The following is an 18866-nucleotide window of genomic DNA, read 5'->3' as shown; positions in this document are numbered from 1 at the left end:
GCAAAAAATCATAATTCGGTATATATTTACCTCGCAGCATAAAGAAAAATTAGAAAATAAATACAGTACTAGATTCACGCGCAATGACGGGTTAATAGTTCAGAAATTTAATAATAAATACGGACAGAGAACGTTTGAATACAACATACCAAAGATATTTAATTTATTATCTGACACTATAAAGCAATGTAAATCTATGAATAAGGTTAAATATATGGTGAAAAATTGGCTATAGGAAAAAAATATTTAAATAATATGTATGAAAAAATGTTGATTCTGTAGATATAAGATGTAAATTATAACATATAAAAATGTATATGGAACTAAACGTTAAGCACCTGTTGACAAGCCAATTCAATTGGCTTAGCAGGACTTGTTTGTTGATATGTATTAACTATTTATTCAATAAAAAAAATATATTGAAAAAAAAAGAGATGTAATATTGTGTTTAAATATTGTTTAAATGAAACATATTTTATTTGTCTTAAAACCGCTATATTTTATATTGTTGAATGCTGTGTTGGTACAGTCATTCATTAAATCAAATGACCAAGTGTGTTCCTATCAGAGTGACAACCATTTCATTATAAAAGTTTTATGTTCTGACAATTTTTGCAGTATGTCTTACACAGATCGTAATCGCATTGCATAGCATGTTCACAGCGTAAGACCTAGGTACGTAGTCACTTTCCTCGCCGTTTCCCGCTGGATCATAATACATATTTATATTATTATGTAGTTTACCAAATATTTATTTGTGATCCGTTTTGTCCTGCTATATATTTGATCCCTGTTTGGATTGTCAGTGAGTGTTAGTGACAGATAGACTCTTCGTCACTTCATCATAACAATTAGACTGAGAATCTAGGAAATGTTTCAACTCTTCAAGTCCGTACACTTTTGGTTGTTCATCATTATAATTCAAGGCCTCGCACAGCCTACAGTAATGAACAGAGGAAGTGTTCATATATCCATGCTCGTTAAGCACGGCTAGGTTCGTCCTCCACTTGTGCAGCTGCCAGTAACTATCTTCTAGAGTTGCATTAATGAACCATAAATTATCGGCCAAGTCTTTGGGACTTTTGAAATCTACAACGTTGAGGTAGGAGTGGGGAGGCAAAAGGAGTAAGTTGATTTCGTTCCTTGATCCCATGATAATTGGCACAGCTCCTTTGCGGTAGCCGTGGCTAAAAACTTTCTCAGTCATGTACTGGTCACAGTCTGAATTCTCAAACGCCAGGTAGAAGAGATAATCCTCCAAGTGTTCGCAGTCATCGCCATAAGAACCAGGACACCTGCAAATTATTCGTAATTAAACTTCTTTCATTCTGCAGGGAGTAAAATTTTTAACTACACATGTTTGTTTGTTTCCTTATTTTTACTCTATTGTGTAATTGTTTGACTTTCAAGTTCGTCAAAAAAAAAATTATACAAAAACTTTTGCAAGTTATTTTGAGGCTTACAAAATCAATGCGTACTGGAAGAAATCTACTTGTTTTTTTGGAATATATATAATTGAGCTCGACACACAGCATGTTTTATATACCAAGATCCAAATACATCCATAAATAAGGTGATAAGTAATTTTTAAAAAATCCATCCATTAATAAGGCGTGTACAGACACACTCAGTCCAAGCACGCAATGCACGCAAATACTACGTTCCCACGTCGAGTGCACACTGGTCTTACGCACGCGACGCGTGTGTCCACGTGACGAGTGGTCTTACGTTATGTAAACATAACGTAAGACCACTGTTACAGTAATGGCCTCGTTAAATTAATGATACCAAGAAATATGATTGATAAGTTTTATTCTTTAAAACACACATCACTGGTAACAAAAAACAACGACCCTCGAATTCCTTAATTATTTCATGGTTGTTATTGATCCGTTATTTAGAGAGAGAAGAGAAAGAAAATGGGCTTGCAAGCCTATTTATAACCTAATTCATTTGAATGTATTGGTATATATAATCAGAATTATTGCCCTTAGGGGAGACATCTGTCGGATATTTCAATTACTCAATACAGATACAGGTGGCATTTTCGTTTGGTTTGATTCTTGGCTAAAGTCTGAACAACCACTCAAATACATTTTTTAGGTGATTAATTTTATTTTTTCACTTGTTGCACTTATCAGCAGAAGCAATTCGTAACTTTATCTTGTCTTGAGATTCTGAAAGTGAATTTGATGACGTCTTCCTAATATTGTTATTTTTAAATTAATATTTTCGTAAAAATAAAAAAAAAGAGACAACACTTTGGATTCACGAAATAAATAAACATAGACAAATTTTTGGAGAGTTTCATACTCTAAGAAACGGAACTATTCAATTCTTCTTGTACTTCTGTATGAGCAATTCATTCAATAATGGTCACTTCACAACAATATTTAAGGTGACATAAAACAATGAAATACACGACTTCGGGAGTTTATTATTATTGGTACCAAACAATTGCCATTAATTCTATAGTTACAATGGGAATAATATTGAAAAAATTATGTTTTAGAATATTTTTATTCAATCTTAATCATAATACTTGGGTAATGATCGTAGCGATTCTTCATGTTGCTATTGTGTCTCCTGCACTTACTCCTCCAGTCTGCTGCTACCTTTAATGAGCTGCTGAAGAGCTATGCTACATTTATAGCTGAATGCAAATTCATTTTTATTCGTTTTCGATCTATAGAGTATCCGAGGGTAAAGTTCTCTGTTTTCTGGAGGTGATTCTACATGATGGTAAGAGTAAAAAAGATAAATAAGTTTTTCCAACTTTTCCATACAAAAAGACGGTGACCGGATAACTCATCAAAATGACAACTCAACCCACCTTTAAAACGTGCTATAAAGTTATGAAAAGTGATGAAACTAAAACTTGGTAAAATAGGTTACCATATTTAGTGCTTTATTTGATTGTTAATGATTCCCGTCCAAACGTTCATAGAGAATTGAACCTGATGGTGCATCTGTCTAACGAAGCGTGGGTTTTCTTCCGCCCATTGATGCAGGTTATGCAGGTTTATCACACCAGTTCTGTTGAACTGGGTCTCGTCTATCCAAAGGATGCTCCCAATGAAGTTCGAGTTCTTAAATTACTTACGGAGTAGCCACTCTTCATATGCAATCCTTGATACGGGGTCACGGCCCTGCAATGACAATGAAACGGGTGCAGGTTTTACTTCTTGAAGAGATCCCAGATAGAACTCTACCAGTCATTGCAGAAATTCTACGAAGTGACTATGTAGGGTCATTCACAATTGTAGCCAAGAATAAGTCTTCGTCCCCCGTTGGTAAATTAGCAGAAAAGTTGTTTCGAGGTCTTCGGCCTATGCCTTGTTCGCGAATACATGTACTCGTTTGGACAAAATCACGAGCGTTCAAAAAATTCCATTAGGAAAACGACGTACATATTCCCGGCGGGCGGCATTGGCCTGAAACCCGTACATATAATGGACATCCGGGTTCTTCATAGGTAAAGGCAATCATTGTCACAGTAATTAAATAACACAATTACGCACAAAAAAATCACAATCAAATAACCACAGTGTTAAAAGTAAGTTTTGGAGAAAACACGCACTGAAAAAATATGTTTTTTTTAAAGTCAGTCCTTAATAAATACACACTAGATATTGGACATACTACATAAACAAGCGTTGATAATGACAATGAAAGTTTACTTATTATAACAATTAAAGTCAAACACTGCTAAGTACATTAAATTATCAGATCACTTTGCGAAGATAATAAAAGTTATTGACACAAAGCACAGCACTACAATCATTGCATTCAAATTCGGTTCCATGATATTTCGTCCATGAAATGTAAATTCAACTTCCACTTTTTGTAGGTGTGTTGAATTGTCATTTTGATGATATACCTCGTCACCCTCATCAAAATATAACATATTAATGGTTTTTACATGAAAAGTGCTGCTAAGGAATTTCAAAAAATGTCATGTGTCTTTTTTAGTGCACTTTACCCCCAGGCACCCTGTATAATAAATGCATCTCAAACCAACTGCAATTCAATTAACTGTCAAATCATTAGGAGCAATTAGTTGTTTACGTAGCGTACGTCGGCTCAGTGTGTTATTTCCTTTACTCTTGCTGCACCTAACTAATGCCGCATATAAACATGAGAAAAAACGCGCGAGCCGATCCACGAATCACTGGAAAAGAACGAACCAACCACAAGCGGCGTTTCGCGCCATTTGCGGTTGCTTCGTTCCTTTCCCATAAGTCGTGGCTCAACTCGGCAGTTCGTCTGGCGTTTTTATATCCACCCTTAAATAACATGCGGTCTACATACGAGTATAAATAGTGTAATGACAGTCTAATAATTATGTATACATTACTGCTGCAATGGGTCAAACCACAGAATCCTCCTTGAGTACCTCAAGGACGATGATGTGTTTTTACTTATGACGGCATAATTACACTTTCCTAATACACGCGAACACCTCAGGACAGGTTCTCATAGTGAGGTGTTAGCAAAACTTGTGCAAACTGTATATAAAAAAGAAAAGTAATAAAAATAAATTTTAAAAATCTATAGGCATAATATCCACAAAATTGAAATATTTGGAAATAGTTCACAGTTTAAACTCAAAAACTTACGCATTTTTTAATTCGCTTGAGGAACATGCTCCGTAAAAATCCACTTTCATATATTTCTGCAATTCTTGAACATATTCCAGGCGGCCATTGCCTGTGTAGCAATTGGACATCATTATCGCTGCCAGCACATCTCGGCGTTTCTTCTTTGCGTTGGGAACGAGGGCCTTCAACGTATTCTGGAAATCCAATGAGTCTTCCAAGACGATAGACTTTTGTAGGAGGACTGTTCGGCCATACGGGACTGGGACGTCAGATTCGGCCCTGCAAAATATATGTATTTAATATATCATCATCGGTGCTAATAACCTTGAAGAGTTCTGGCTGCCTCTGGAAAATGCCTCCATTCCTGCCGGTTTTGTTCTGCTGTTCTTTAAAAGATACGACTCTGTCTCGGCCCACACTCCTTATTTCATTCACATTCATCCATCGTTTCATATATCTCTACAGTTAGGACGGGTTGTTTCGGAGAATTTGAACAATTCATCAAATTACAACGTTCATTTTCGGGTTCTGTGAAAGACTTATTCAAGTTCTGTTTTTATATCATTGTAGGCTAGTTGCTTGACAAAACTGAAATAAAAACAGAACTTGAACAAGTCTTTCACAGAACCCGAAAATGAACGTTGAAATTATATATATATATATATATATATATGTTATGTCGTCTCGTCATTCCGTAAAAGCTGCAATGACCCCGGGGTCGGGATCATTGCAGCTTTTCACTCGATCGGTTTATGAGTATATAGCTTAATTTATATGAGATTAAAAAAATAAAAATTTGGTAGGCATCTAGTTTTCTGCCGTTGATTATGAGTATTTTTATCGTAAACCTAAGTTTTTATCGCAAGACGTAGAAAATGCTTAAAGTCAAATTGGTTCAATTGGCCCCATGAAATATTCATTGCGCCATTGTGAAAAAAACTTCACATAAAAAAATAATCGATCAAATTGATTAAATATAATTGCATAATTATCAATGTTGCCAGTTTGCCAGAAAAACCATTCGATGTACTGTTCATAAAATTTTCAAAATTTGTATGGAAATCTGATGCATAATTTATGTTGATCTACCCAAATTGGCATAGGTAATTTCATATATATTGATCTATTCCCGTAGTATGTTGATCCAGGTAAGAAGTTATTAGACAAAGTTGATCTGTGTCCCTATATAATATATGGTTTTACTAAATGAACCAATCAAGGGGGCAATCGGTGGACTGTTCATCACAAGGTTTTATCTGATTCCATAATCTTTTGTGATATTGAACTCAAAGTATTAGTCTCTAGAGTCGAATATTGCATGAAATGAGTGTGAGATGGTACCGTTTCAAATAAAAATGACGTGTTCATTCGACTGTTTATTGCTTGAATTGTTTATAAGAAATGTAGGTATGCGTATTTAGATTAGATAAAATCAAATCCATAAAAAATACCTACTGCGTGGCGGGCCGGATCGAAAGAGACTGGTTGAGGGATACCTTTTGACCATCAAAATCCAAAATGGCGGCAAAAGGCATAATGTTATATGGGAAATTTTGAACTTGCATCTATTACCATCTCTCCTGATTACGCTTCGTGACTTAGTAGGGGTGGCCGGGTTCATGGTTATAAAATGAATAATAAATTTAATATTAAAGAATCATCTCATATTTAATATTATAAAACAATATGACCGGAAGTCGGTCATCTTTCTGTGAAATAAAATAAAGCATAAACTAAAAAACAGCTACAAGGTGGTTACAATGGCAATTATATTTAATCAATTTGTTCGATTATATTTTATATGAAGTTTTTTTCACAGTGGCCCAAATGAATATTATATGGGGCCAATTGAACCAATTTGACTTAAAGCATTTTCTACGTTATGCGATAAAACTTAGGTTTACGATAAAAATCCTCATAATCAACGGCAGACAATTAGTTGTCTACCAAATTCTTATATTATTATTTTTTTAATCTCATATAAATTAAGCTATATACTCATAAACCGATCGAGTGAAAAGTTTCAATGATCCCATCCCCGGAGTCATTGCAGCTTTTACGGAATGCAGCAGTAACGGAATGTTGATTAAAATATAGAATTTAGGCACATAGTTGTTCAATTTTAATAACTTCGACGAGGAAAAGAAGTTTTTCAATTAGTTGAATAATGATTTTTCAAAATTTAAATTATGTTTAACGAAATACACTATTTGGCCTCAAGAAAATCAGCCTAGTCACGAACCGTAACTATTTAATGTAATAAAATAAAAAAAAATATAATTATGTTAATATCATATTTTGCTTTAATCTCAATAAAAAAAGAATAAGAAAAAGTTTTTTTTTTATGAATGAGATAAAACTTTCCCCCAAACAATGTGTATATTTAACTAACTAACTAATTAACCATCACGCTGTTGCCCCGCAGGGGTAGGCAGAGAGGACGGACCGCCAAACAACTCGGTCTTGGCACACACTTCTTGCCTCATTCACATTCATTCATCGTCTCATAATACTCTTCTATTATTCTGACATGGCCCGACTCGAGTATCTGATTCACTTGATCGTGCCATGTCTTCCTCGGGCGTCCCCGACTTCTGCTACCATTCGCATTCGCATAACTTATTACACTATCCTTCTTACACTCCTATCTTCGCTCATTCGCTCTACATGCCCAAACCACCTAAGCGTCCCTTTCTTAATCTTACTCATTACGCTTACATCAGCCTTGCACTCTTTGCGGATCTCCACATTCCTCACACGATCAAACATGGTTTAACCACACATACGCCTCAGGGATCTCATTTATGAATTAAAATTAAAATAGCAACTTCACATAGGAACGAGAGGACAACGAACAAATAAGTACATTGAATAAGTGTTACGGACGGACATGCACTTGAGCAAGACTTGGGAGCTGTATTCACAGAAACTTTAAAAAAAACTGAGGTTTAGTTGTAGTACTGGGTCAATTGTACTGGTATCCCCCGAAAACATAAAAACCGAAACAAAATAAACTACTTTTTGAAAAGAAAGACAAACATTCCCGGGTTAAGAATAACCTGGCAATATTTGAAAATCTCCTACTACCACCACAGTCAGCTGAAAATGTTGCTTGTGTTGTGATAGAGGACTTAGCTAGCCCAGGAATTGAACACACTATGCCTGGGTGGGACCCAAACGCGATGTCAACTCGGCCACCGACCGGTATAAAATATGGCAGAAATCGCTCCAGTGGATAAGTAATAAAACGTAGTTTATAGGCACTTTATAAAAAAAATTGTCTAAAGAAACAGATAAATTTTTAAAACAGTAATAAATAAAATACATTCTGGAATCGTTAATAAGTCGTTTTGAAATATTTAGCCGTGTTAAGTAATCAATAGTTTCGCGGTGGCAAAACGTGGAATTCCATAGCCGTTTTTAATTTATTAAAAATATTTATGAAATCAAAGACAAAACAATTAAATGTATTCTAATCAGGGTGTTGTTATATCCCGGCCGGCGGCCACGCAGGTGCATTGTCTTAACAACGAAGTGTAGGTCTGATCAAATTCACAATACACTATTATTTTTTAACGAAATTAGTTTTCATACAGAGAATATCCAAATAAACGTTTTTAGTGTATAAAAACATATCGGCTTCTTTGTCTGGATGTGGTGTGATTTGATTTGTATTTTTTTATGAAACATTAATATGAAGCATCGAGGAATTATCAAAATTTAAATAAAAAATATTGAAGTGTTTTACGCTCTCCTCTAGCTGGTATTAGTATAGCACTGCACGTGTCATTCATAAACTGTGAAACAAATCAGCCTCTCGTTGGGTGGTCATGTTAAATGAATGTTATTCACTGATGTATAAATCATTATCTGATTATCATATTGACACTATTTCCGTTTTCATTTTTAAAAAAAATTATGAATATAGCACCAGAGTCCCAACTGCTACCGTCTAGAGCCAGTGAGACTATGGCATCCCCAATTGGGGTTGTTGTGAGACTGAAGATATTGTGAACCTCGAAGGAGATGACGAGGGGGAAGTTGGGAGAGTACCTGGCTATTCAGATCTGGTTGCCAAACACTAATTGTAAAATAGTACAAATTAATTTTAGTAAAATTTATTTGAGCCCGCGACCTTCGGATTGGTAGTCGATAGCCTTACCCCTCGATAACGGAGGCCGTCATTTAGGTACGTTTTAAATTATGTTTTACATTTGAAAGTAGACGTTTATCACAATTTGGGAGGAGGGTATGTGTACCGCCGCCCCGGGAACCATTTATTGGATAACTCACACTTCTGCCATAGGTCTCCCTAAGTTGTTTGATATGTTTGGTGACTTATCAGGAGTGCCCGAGTTTATGGGGTGAGGTATGTGAGGGGCTTGGCGGCAGATGCGCCTGCCTAATAACTGCGTGTTGGGCCGGATCGATTAGTCCTCTTTCAACGCATCGCCTTGCAACGCAGTAGGAGAGTTAGATTCTTATGTATATCACTCGAACACACTGAACCCCAGATTACTACCCACCCATCAAACCTATTTACTTCCCAGAACTCACTCTCCTTCCTTTCCTTCAACACAGCATTCACAAAGATGACATAGGCCCTGAGGGTTACGATTTTCCTCAGGGCCTCCTGTGTGGATATGATGTAAAAAATATAAGAAATAAACAACAATCTCGCTAAACGTTGGCGGTGACCTATGGTAGGGGTGTTGGTTATCTAATAAATGGTTCCCGGGGCGGCGATACACATAATTGTAATAGTTCTCGAGGGCTCTGATGTACAGACATTATGGCTCCTGTTGATTGACGAACATATACTTAAACATCGTTGGTTGGAATCGTAGCTTGAAATGACTTTAGCCATGTTTAGTAATAAACAAATTAGAATAAATTTTTTAGCAATCATAATTTAAAATTTGAAAAATTTAATTCTCACCAATCTAATCGCCGCAATTTTAATAGGCACAAATTATGGATATTACGCTTTGTTTCAACTTAATCATTACAAGAAACTTACGTCGGGAGAGATGGTAAAAGATACATTAAAATAAAATTTTATTCAATCAAAGTTCAAAATTTCTCTTTTAAAATAAACCAGACAAACCTCACCCCATGAACCCGGGCACCCCTGCTAAGTCACGAAACCTAGTAAATGATGTATTAAATTTACGATTTTTGTTTAATCAAGTTCAAAAGATTTTTTTAGCATGGATTTGACGTTTGCGAAAGTTCCATTTCAATATAAATACTCGTGAGGCAGTCTATCCTCTGTAAGTATAAAGTCATTTTCATAGAATATGGATGTACTAACAGGATCTAAAAAGTACGACAACGCGCGCGAAATTGGCGGTTACAAGTTACAACGCATGCAAGCCGTTGGGTAATGGATCAACAAATGCAAACGGATCAACATATACCTGGCGTACCGTCGCGCGAGATCAACAAAGTACGAGAGGGGATAAATATATATAATATATATTATTAATATGTTTAATGAATCTATTTATTTATTTATTTATCAACGCCTAGTATCTTAGCCAGGTTTTGGGATAGCCAGGGGAGGATGTTGGGAAGTAAGAGCTTCACAGATGCACTCATAGAGGGCAGTGCATAGGGCTTGCTTGGAAGTCCGCAAGATGGCAGCTAGTAGCCAGTAGTCGCCAGAACCAGTTAGAATGCTCCCAGACAAACTTGGTGTTTTCAGATCTCATTTAGCCAGCTCCTAGTTAGGTCGACTATCGAGTCAGCATTGTAATACGCGAAGTATTAATAAATCCCAGATTTAACACAAAGAACCTATTATTTAATGATGTTAATTACCGAATTAATAGCGATGTCTAACACCGACACATTACTGGCTAATTTTTCAAGTTCCCCAAGAGATAATTTCAGTCCTTCTAAGTAGATTTTCTCTTTAATCCTCCCCGGTAGCAGACTAATGTCTACAAGATTTTTCTCTAACCTTGTCTCGAATTCATCTCGAAGCTCTTACTTCCCAACACCATACAATACGGCAAGAGAGGGTGAGAACAATTTACGGAGCGCCGTTATTATGCGACTTTCATCTGTCAAAGTGACAGATCTCATACAAAGAAATGATATTCGGCAGCAGTTTCCCATTTTTTTTTTTTATTGTTGATACATTATTTTACAATATTTCATATTCTAATTCAGTAATGTTGGCCTCATTGGGTTGTTTACAATGATTTGTGTGTTTGTGCGTGTTGCGTGTTTTTTTTTTTTTTTGTTGCGTGTATATGTTTTATTCTTTTATGTTATAGAATTTTGGTAATATTGTCTTTTTGTTCTTTAATCCATTTTTTTATTTTGTGTTTGAATTTATTTTTATTTTCCTCAATTTTTGTTTCAAGTGGAAGACTGTTGAATGCTTTAATAGCGTGGTATTTATGGTGTCTTTGTCCAAAGGTAGTGTTTACCGTCGGAGTTTTTATGTTTTCTTTGTACGCTTGTCTGACCGGTCTATTAGTGATATTTTGTGTTTGTTTTTTTGGTCGAAAATGTAGTTTAGTAGTGTTTTAACATATAATTGGCGTATATCAAGTACGTCACAGCTTTTAAATATTTGGTCTGTGTCGGTTAGTTTATGTTTTTTGAGTATTACCTTTAATATTGTTTTCTGTGCGATTTCTATTTGAGTGATAGCTGCGTTTGTTGCTCCTCCCCAAGCAATTATTCCATATTCTATTATTGATTGGCATAGTGCAAAATATATTGTTTTCAATTGTTTTATTTTACATATGTTTCTTATATTTAGGAAAATTTGTATTGTTCTGAGGAGCCTATTTGTGATTTGTTTGATGTGATGTGTCCATCTAAGATTATGGTCAATTACGATTCCTAGATACTTTATTTGTTCTGTTTTTTCTAGAGGGGGGCAATCGCAGATGTTGGTGTTTATGCATTCGTGTATTTTTATGGTGTTTGTATTGTTTTTTGGCTGTCCTGTGTTAGTTATGCTGTACGTTGTGAATTTTGTTTTCGATATGTTTAGTGTAAGTGTATTTGAGTCCAACCATTTTTTCAATTGCGTGATTCCTAGATTCGCTTTGTTATACACCTTATTTCAATCCTTAGATTTAAATATTAAAACTGTGTCGTCTGCGTAACTAATTATTTCTCCATCTATTTCCATGTTGCAAAGTTCATTTATGTAAATTGTGAAAAGAACGGGCCCTAGTATGCTTCCTTGTGGAACTCCGTGTGTAATCGGCAGTGGTTTGCTAGTATAGTTATTAATTTTGACTTGCTGTGTTCTGTCGCTCATGTAACTTTTCAATAGTTGGAGTTCTTTGTCTTTGATACCCATATTTTCTAATTTTTTAAAAAGTGTTTTGTGGCAGATTGAATCAAAGGCTTTAGCCAAATCTAGATATATCGCTATGCATTTAAACCCTTGATCTAAGTTGCTATGTATATAATCTATTGTACTTGCCAAAGCTTCTTTTGTGCTTCTTTTTTCTCTAAATCCATATTGTTTGTCCGAGATTAATTTGTTTTCTTCCAGGTATTTTATTATTTGGTTTTTTAATAGTCTTTCGAAAATCTTTGATAGTGAGTTTAACAAAGTGATTGGTCTATAGTTAGTTATTTCCATTTTATCTCCGGATTTATAAATAGTTTTTACCAGTCCTTTTTTAAGAGTATTAGGAAAGCAGGCATGTGTTATGCTAAGGTTGATTAGGTGTGTTATAGGTTTTAATATTTCATTTTTTACTATTTTAATGCAATCCGTTGTTATCTCATCTAATCCAGGAGCAATCCGATAAAAAAAAATTAATCTGACGCTTTATCCTGAGTAAGATCATAGCGTAGTGTGTCACCCCAACATATAATACGTATATGCCAAACCCAAATTATGCGCGCTTAATATAGCGTAATGTGTCTAAGGCTTTACAGCGCAGTCCATAGTGAGACTTTACTGCGCGGCGGCCTAGCGGTGCGTAGTACCATCGCTCCGAAGTATTCTTGTGGATGGACCAATGAAAAGGAAAGTCCAGTATCTTCTTCTTCAGTGGCGCTACAGCCCATTTCGAGCCTTGGCTTCCTTTAACATGAGCCTCCACCGCCCTCTGTCCTCGGCCGTCGTCTTCCAATATGCAACATGGAGTAGTCCTCTGGCATCTTTCCTGACATCGTCCTCCCATCTCAGCCTAGGTCTGCCCGCCTTTCGTTTGCCTCCCGGGTGTCCTGTTAGAACCTTCTTTGGTACACGTGTGCTTGGCATTCGGTGCACATGTCCGGCCCATCTTAGTCTTTGGAGCCGTAAATGAGTAGAGAGTCTGGGAGCTTGGTAGATGTCATATAGCTCCTTATTGTGGCGGATTCTCCATGCCTCTCCCTCTCGCACCGCTCCTAAGATTCTTCGAAGTACCTTTCTTTCGAAGGTGTCCAGCCGTCCCGCAGACTTTGTTGTCAGTGTTCCCGCCTCACATCCATAGGCCAAGACCGTTCGAATAATTGTTTTATACAGGGTTATTTTGGTTTTCCTATGGACGTTTCGGGATTTGAACACTGGCAGCAACGCGAAGTAAGTGTTGTTAGCGGCTGTGATGCGCTTTCTTACTTCTACTGGGTCTTCGTTGTCCTGCGTTATGATGGAGCCCAGGTAGGCAAACTCTTCGACCACTTCAAAGTCATAGGAGTTTTTAAAATTCACTTTATCTTTTATTCTGCGGTGTGGGGTTCTGGTTTGCATCATGATTTTAGTTTTGTTCTCATTGATTTGCAAGCCCACCTCTCTTGTCTCCAAAGGGTCAAACACCTCTCTTACAGCCTGTAAGGATCTTCCGACAATGTTAAGGTCGTCTGCATATCCAACTATTTGATTGCTTTTGTAGCAAATGTTTGAGTCGGTAGCAATCATTGTCTTCCTCACGACGTGCTCCAGAACAATATTGAAAAGAGTGGGAGCTAAGCCATCACCTTGTTTCAGCCCCTGGAAGACGTTAAAATCCTCCGTTGTTTCACCTCCTATCCTTACTCGACATCGTGAACCAACCATCGTTGCTTTTACAAGCTTGACTATTTTGGGCGGTATACCAAAATTTAGGAGTATTTCATATATTTTCTCCCTATCTATACTGTCATATGCCTGCTTAAAGTCAACAAATAGTTGATATATGTCTATATCGAATTTCCAGCATTTTGTCAGGATTTGTCGAGTAGTAAAGAGTTGATCAGTGGTGGATCTCCCCCTCCTAAAATCTGCCTGATACTCTCCCAGCAAGTTCTTTGAATGACGTTTTAGTCTTTCTTTCAAAATTGTTGTGAAGATTTTATACGCTGTACAAAGTAGCGATATTCCTCTGTGATTTTCACATTTCAATTTGTTTCCCTTTTTATGTATGGGGCATATTATACTAGTTTGCCACTCTTCTGGTACTCTTTCGGCGGTCCATATTTTTTCAATAAGATTGTGTAGCAGGTTTTTCAGATGTTCGTTTCCATATTTATAGAGCTCTGAAGGGATATTGTCTCCTCCCGGTGTTTTATTGTTTTTCAATTTATTTAGGGCAGCCCTTACTTCTGCCACCGATGGCGCTCTAGTCGTTTCATCATTATTTAGCTCATCCGGAATTTGAGTTGGTTGTTGAGTTGGAAAGTCCAGTATAAATAAATATAATCTGGGAGTCAATGCGTCCAAGAGCGACGGAAGTATGAATTCATTCCTCTCACTGCGGTGCAAGGTAAAGTTTCGAAAGAGAGTCCCAATATAGTGGTCAAAAGGTCTCCCTCAACAAGACTCTCCCGATCCGACCGCTACATATATGTAAACCTTCAGACAGACGCGGAGAGCAACTTTATTTTCTACTATTTAGAGATAATATGCACCCGGGCGGCGCGCTGGGAAGTTGCCGGTCACCGCTATACCCAATCGACAAACCACCGCGCCGTGAGTTAGCCAGTCCGACCAACACGTCTCTTTCAGTTGTGACTTACTAGTCAGTAGTCCTGTAGATACGTCCTGGGTAGCGATCGACGTCGAAAGCACATACATCGGTCGACATTGTTATTCTTGAGTCTCGTCGACGGTACATACTTAGATAGTCAAAAGTCATTTCACTCGAACAACGAGTGGGTCGAACCACTCGCTGTTCGAGTCCAATGACTTTGTCGAGAATCGAGGCCCTGGTCCCACGATGGTCACCCGTTTAAATAATTTAAATAAATTTGCCCATGTCTAGTGTAAAGGCAAAGACCAAATACTATAGGAGGAAACCGGCAGAAGTTGAACTCTTCAAGGTGGCACCGATGATGATATTTTGATTCAGTTGGCATTATTGTAACACCCTTATAGCTAATTAAAATAATGTTTTCCCTCCTAAAGTTGCACCACAACGATCATGTGTATATCAGTGTGCGAAAGGTCCTAATGAACGTATCGTGTACGAATGCGCATTTCAAGAAAAACTCACAAGCCCCTTACTAATAAACGTGTTTTAAATTTCACTAAAAGGTTAAACAACCATTTACAAACCGTCAAATTTAAATTTTTATACGGTTATTTGTAAGGCCCGAGTAATTTTGTCAACAGTATGCTCCTAATTTTCTCTTATTTAATAAATCAAAACCGAAACCAAAAAACATTTTTATGTAGGTACTTATTACACCTACTTATTTTATGTAACATTTTACTATTTAAAATAAGAAATCATACAATTTGTCCAAAGAAACGTCATTATCTCAATGACTATTCTATTTTTTAATTTTCTTAGGTACATAATATTATTGAAAAATGGAAATAAGTAAGTCTCAATAAACATGAAGATTTGACATTTGAAAAAAGAATCATTTGAGACTGAACCATTAAAACGGCCACCACCTTGAACCGGAAACGGAACGTACAATCAAATTTACAGACAGACGAAATACAAGCGTTCAATTAATGCTGTGTTAAGGTTGTTTTTATTTTGAAGTGAAACTTCTTTACGCGCGTCATGCAATTTCGAGGACCGGAGTAAAACCGACTCATGACCGTCACGAAAAACTGTGATCATTTCGCTATAGGAGCGTATATTCCTAGCTAATATTATATACCTAGTTTAAGTCACTATCCAAACTCAGCTTCGCGATCTAGAGGCAGAGCGCCCGACTGTCGTCGTGAAGAACCGAGGTTCGATCCCCGCTTTAACAATTCTTTTTTCTTTTTGTGATTTTTTTAATAAGAGGAAAAGTGATAAAATGCTCTAGTGCTGCGACTTTTAAATATTTTGACTATATGATATTTTGGTCGAAATATAGCTTACAAATCGAGCCGGTAGAGTCGCTCGGTATTTTGATTAATTATTTTTATTTTCAATCATTAAAATTACTAATCAAGGCCGATAACGCGACTAATTACCCTCGCAGACGTGCGTGACAAGTTTTTTTTAGTAAAAAAACACAGCCGTAAGTGAGTTTTTCAAAATTTAGAAATGTTTTTCAAATTCAGACTCCATACGGGTATGAGACTGGTAAAACACGATAGATCTTTTCCAAAACGGACAAATATACGGAAATATTTTGAAAAACGACAGATATGACTTAACACTGCCGATATATCTTCGATTCGACCCTATATAAAGCGTTAACGAGACGTTATGTGATATTATTCATTTGCCGTGTTTGAAAACGAAAATTTGCGCGGGACAAGTCAATTGAGGATTACACGGTGTATACGCGGTTCTCGTCGCGCGAGATACCTCTCCTCGCGGTCTAGAGGCAGAGCGTTCGACACTCGTTATGCAGGACCCGGGTTCGAATCCCATATTTTTATAACTTTTATTTTTTTTATCACATGCTACTTATATAAATATGTCAATAGACAGAAAAAAAGAGAGAATGAAATGAAAAGAGAGAGAGAAGAATACTAAAAGTTTCACTTCCGTCGTGCGTAGGCTAGCCACACACTATATTTTTTTCACCGGCTTATTAAAAAGTCTGAGGAAGAAAATAATGAAACAGTCGAAAATATATTAATACTTGTCAATCTTCCTGCAACGAATAAAAAAATTCTTACTTGTAAGACATTGACCAGTTAAAAAGCCCGACCAGATCCGGCAGCTCGGCATGTCCGAGAGTGAAGGTATTGAAGGAACTCTCGTCAGTGAGGAACACCCAGCGCTGGCCTTCAGGCCTGGGGATTTTGGGCAGACTATCAGCCCCCTGCAACCGGTGGAGCAGGACCAATATCGCGTCAGCATCCGCCGCGGAACTGTCATTGTAGTCCAGGTAGCAGTTGTTGACGGAGCACTTGGCGAAAGGGTCGTACCTGAAATTTCCATATTATGGACGTACGGATAAATCATTTTTATTTATCCATCCTCGCGAGTCAAATGAGCACATACGCCGGGCATTGTAGCACTTCAGGTGCCTTCACTACTGTAGAATGAAAGGTACGAAAAATTCAGGGAGTATTTCACCATCTTTTTGATAGTTTATCCATGGGATAACGTATATTTTCGATTTATGGTTTATTTATTTATAAACACTGGACCTTATTTGGCCACATTTTGGCCAATTTTCAAACGCCCGCGAGCTGACGCTGTCCAAAATGTGGGCAATTTGAAGAGATATTTATTGCAATCATTTCATAAGCTCAAGCGCTTTTAAATCTTTGATTAATCATAAACAAAAGATGCGTCGCACTCTCTTCCGACTTATTAGTTATTGACATTTAAAGAATCGAAAATTTGAAATATTTTTTTTTACAAATCATTTATCACGTGTTTACAATGCATCCAATGCATGTTATAATTAAAATGTATAGCAGTGCTTATCAACTAAGCCATAGAAAACACAGAAATTAGACATAATATGTATTTTAAACGGCAATTTTAAATTTAACGATTTTTTTCATGAATCCTAAAATATGCGATAAACTCAGTGGTTCTTAACCTTTTCGGGGGTACCGAACCCCACCAGTTACATATGCACATTCACCGAACCCCTCCTAATTTGAAAAATTAGGAGTAAATGACTATGGTCATTTTCGGGCGGCCATCTTGACCGGTAATCACTAATCGCAAGCTCTACCGCTGCGTGATCACCTTTAGCCAATGATGGACAAGCGGGGCATGTCACCACGAATCATATAAGTCGGGGGTCTTGACCTCCACCGAACCCCCGAGACTGACTCACCGAACCCCTGGGGTTCGATCGAACCCAGGTTAAGAACCACTGCCGGATAAACGATCAAATGTAGGTGCATTTAATGGCTCTCTATCACTATAAGCACTTTATATGTCTCCATATTTAAAAGGCAGAGATAATTTTTTGAGGGAGGGCGGGAAAATTCCAAACCAAACACTTGATTTTAGTTTCGTAAATTGTCGTAATGTCGCCCTTGTCGGTTTTAGAATATAATTATTTTAAAATCTTGACGACTCGTATAAATAATTTCATAATGCCAATCTAATCTAATTCCACTTCCTTTCGTCCTCCCGTGCCCAACTCCGAAGCGTCGACTTTACCACGAAACTCTTGTGTAATTTTGTCCACAGAATCCTCGCTCTTTTTTTTTTAGGGGTGCTAAAGCAGTTTTATTTGAGATTGGGCATAAAGTGGCAAAAATTATTATTTATCAACGGAAATTATTTTTTTTCATCACACATTATTTTGAGCGCGATAAAAGTGTATGTTTGCGGTAATTAAACGCTGCTTTAATGAATCGATAATTACTTGCACATAATAACTTTTGAATAAATAATTATTTTACTTTATTTAAACGTCTATAGGGCCTTTACATATAATAATGTACATCTTTATTTTTTAGTTGTACAGTTTACATAACCAATCAGTATTAACAGAATATAGGTATCTTAAAAAAATATCAGAGTTAATAAAATATAGGTTACATAAAATATAAGACTTTAAAAAATACGGGTTATCTGCCGAAATCCTCCAATTAAACGATAATGATAATAAGAAGGTATAAAATTGGTTGATAACAATAGTTTACAAATTAGGTAGAAATAGTTCGCACATACTCTGTTTAAAGTTTGCCAAGTTCAAATTATTGTCAAACACATTTATATTGTTTAAGTATTTGTTACCCAGACTGTAAACGTTGTATTGGAGAACGAAAACTATAGTAGGAATTAGATGTATGTATGTAAAATGTTGATATTTGCCTTGTTGTACGTATAGTTATGTGATGATTTATTAAATGCAGGAGTTCACAACAGTCGAATTTAGAATTCAATAATTTTAATAAAAAGGTTAGGTCGTTTATTTTTCTTCTGTTTTCTAATGTTGGAATAT

The 18866-nt window shown here is 36.6% G+C and overlaps 1 protein-coding gene across 1 annotated transcript; it reads right to left on the bottom strand.

The window, feature by feature from the left end:
• Window positions 1-802: 802 nt before the first annotated feature.
• On the bottom strand, window positions 803-18292 carry LOC149419369 (inactive fucosyltransferase B-like). Its single transcript, XM_089637974.1, has 4 exons — window positions 18285-18292; window positions 16624-16875; window positions 4620-4880; window positions 803-1295 (listed from the first exon to the last, which is right to left on the bottom strand). Exons 1-4 carry the CDS (start codon window positions 18290-18292, stop codon window positions 803-805), a joined length of 1014 nt encoding a protein of 337 aa, XP_089494100.1.
• Between the last annotated feature and the right edge of the window lie 574 nt (window positions 18293-18866).

Source organism: Hesperophylax consimilis, chromosome 12, assembly GCF_061612785.1.
Source record: "Hesperophylax consimilis isolate HC1 chromosome 12, BYU_Hcon_1.0, whole genome shotgun sequence".
Lineage (NCBI taxonomy): Eukaryota > Metazoa > Arthropoda > Insecta > Trichoptera > Limnephilidae > Hesperophylax > Hesperophylax consimilis.
This window is presented reverse-complemented; position numbering and strand designations above follow the sequence as displayed.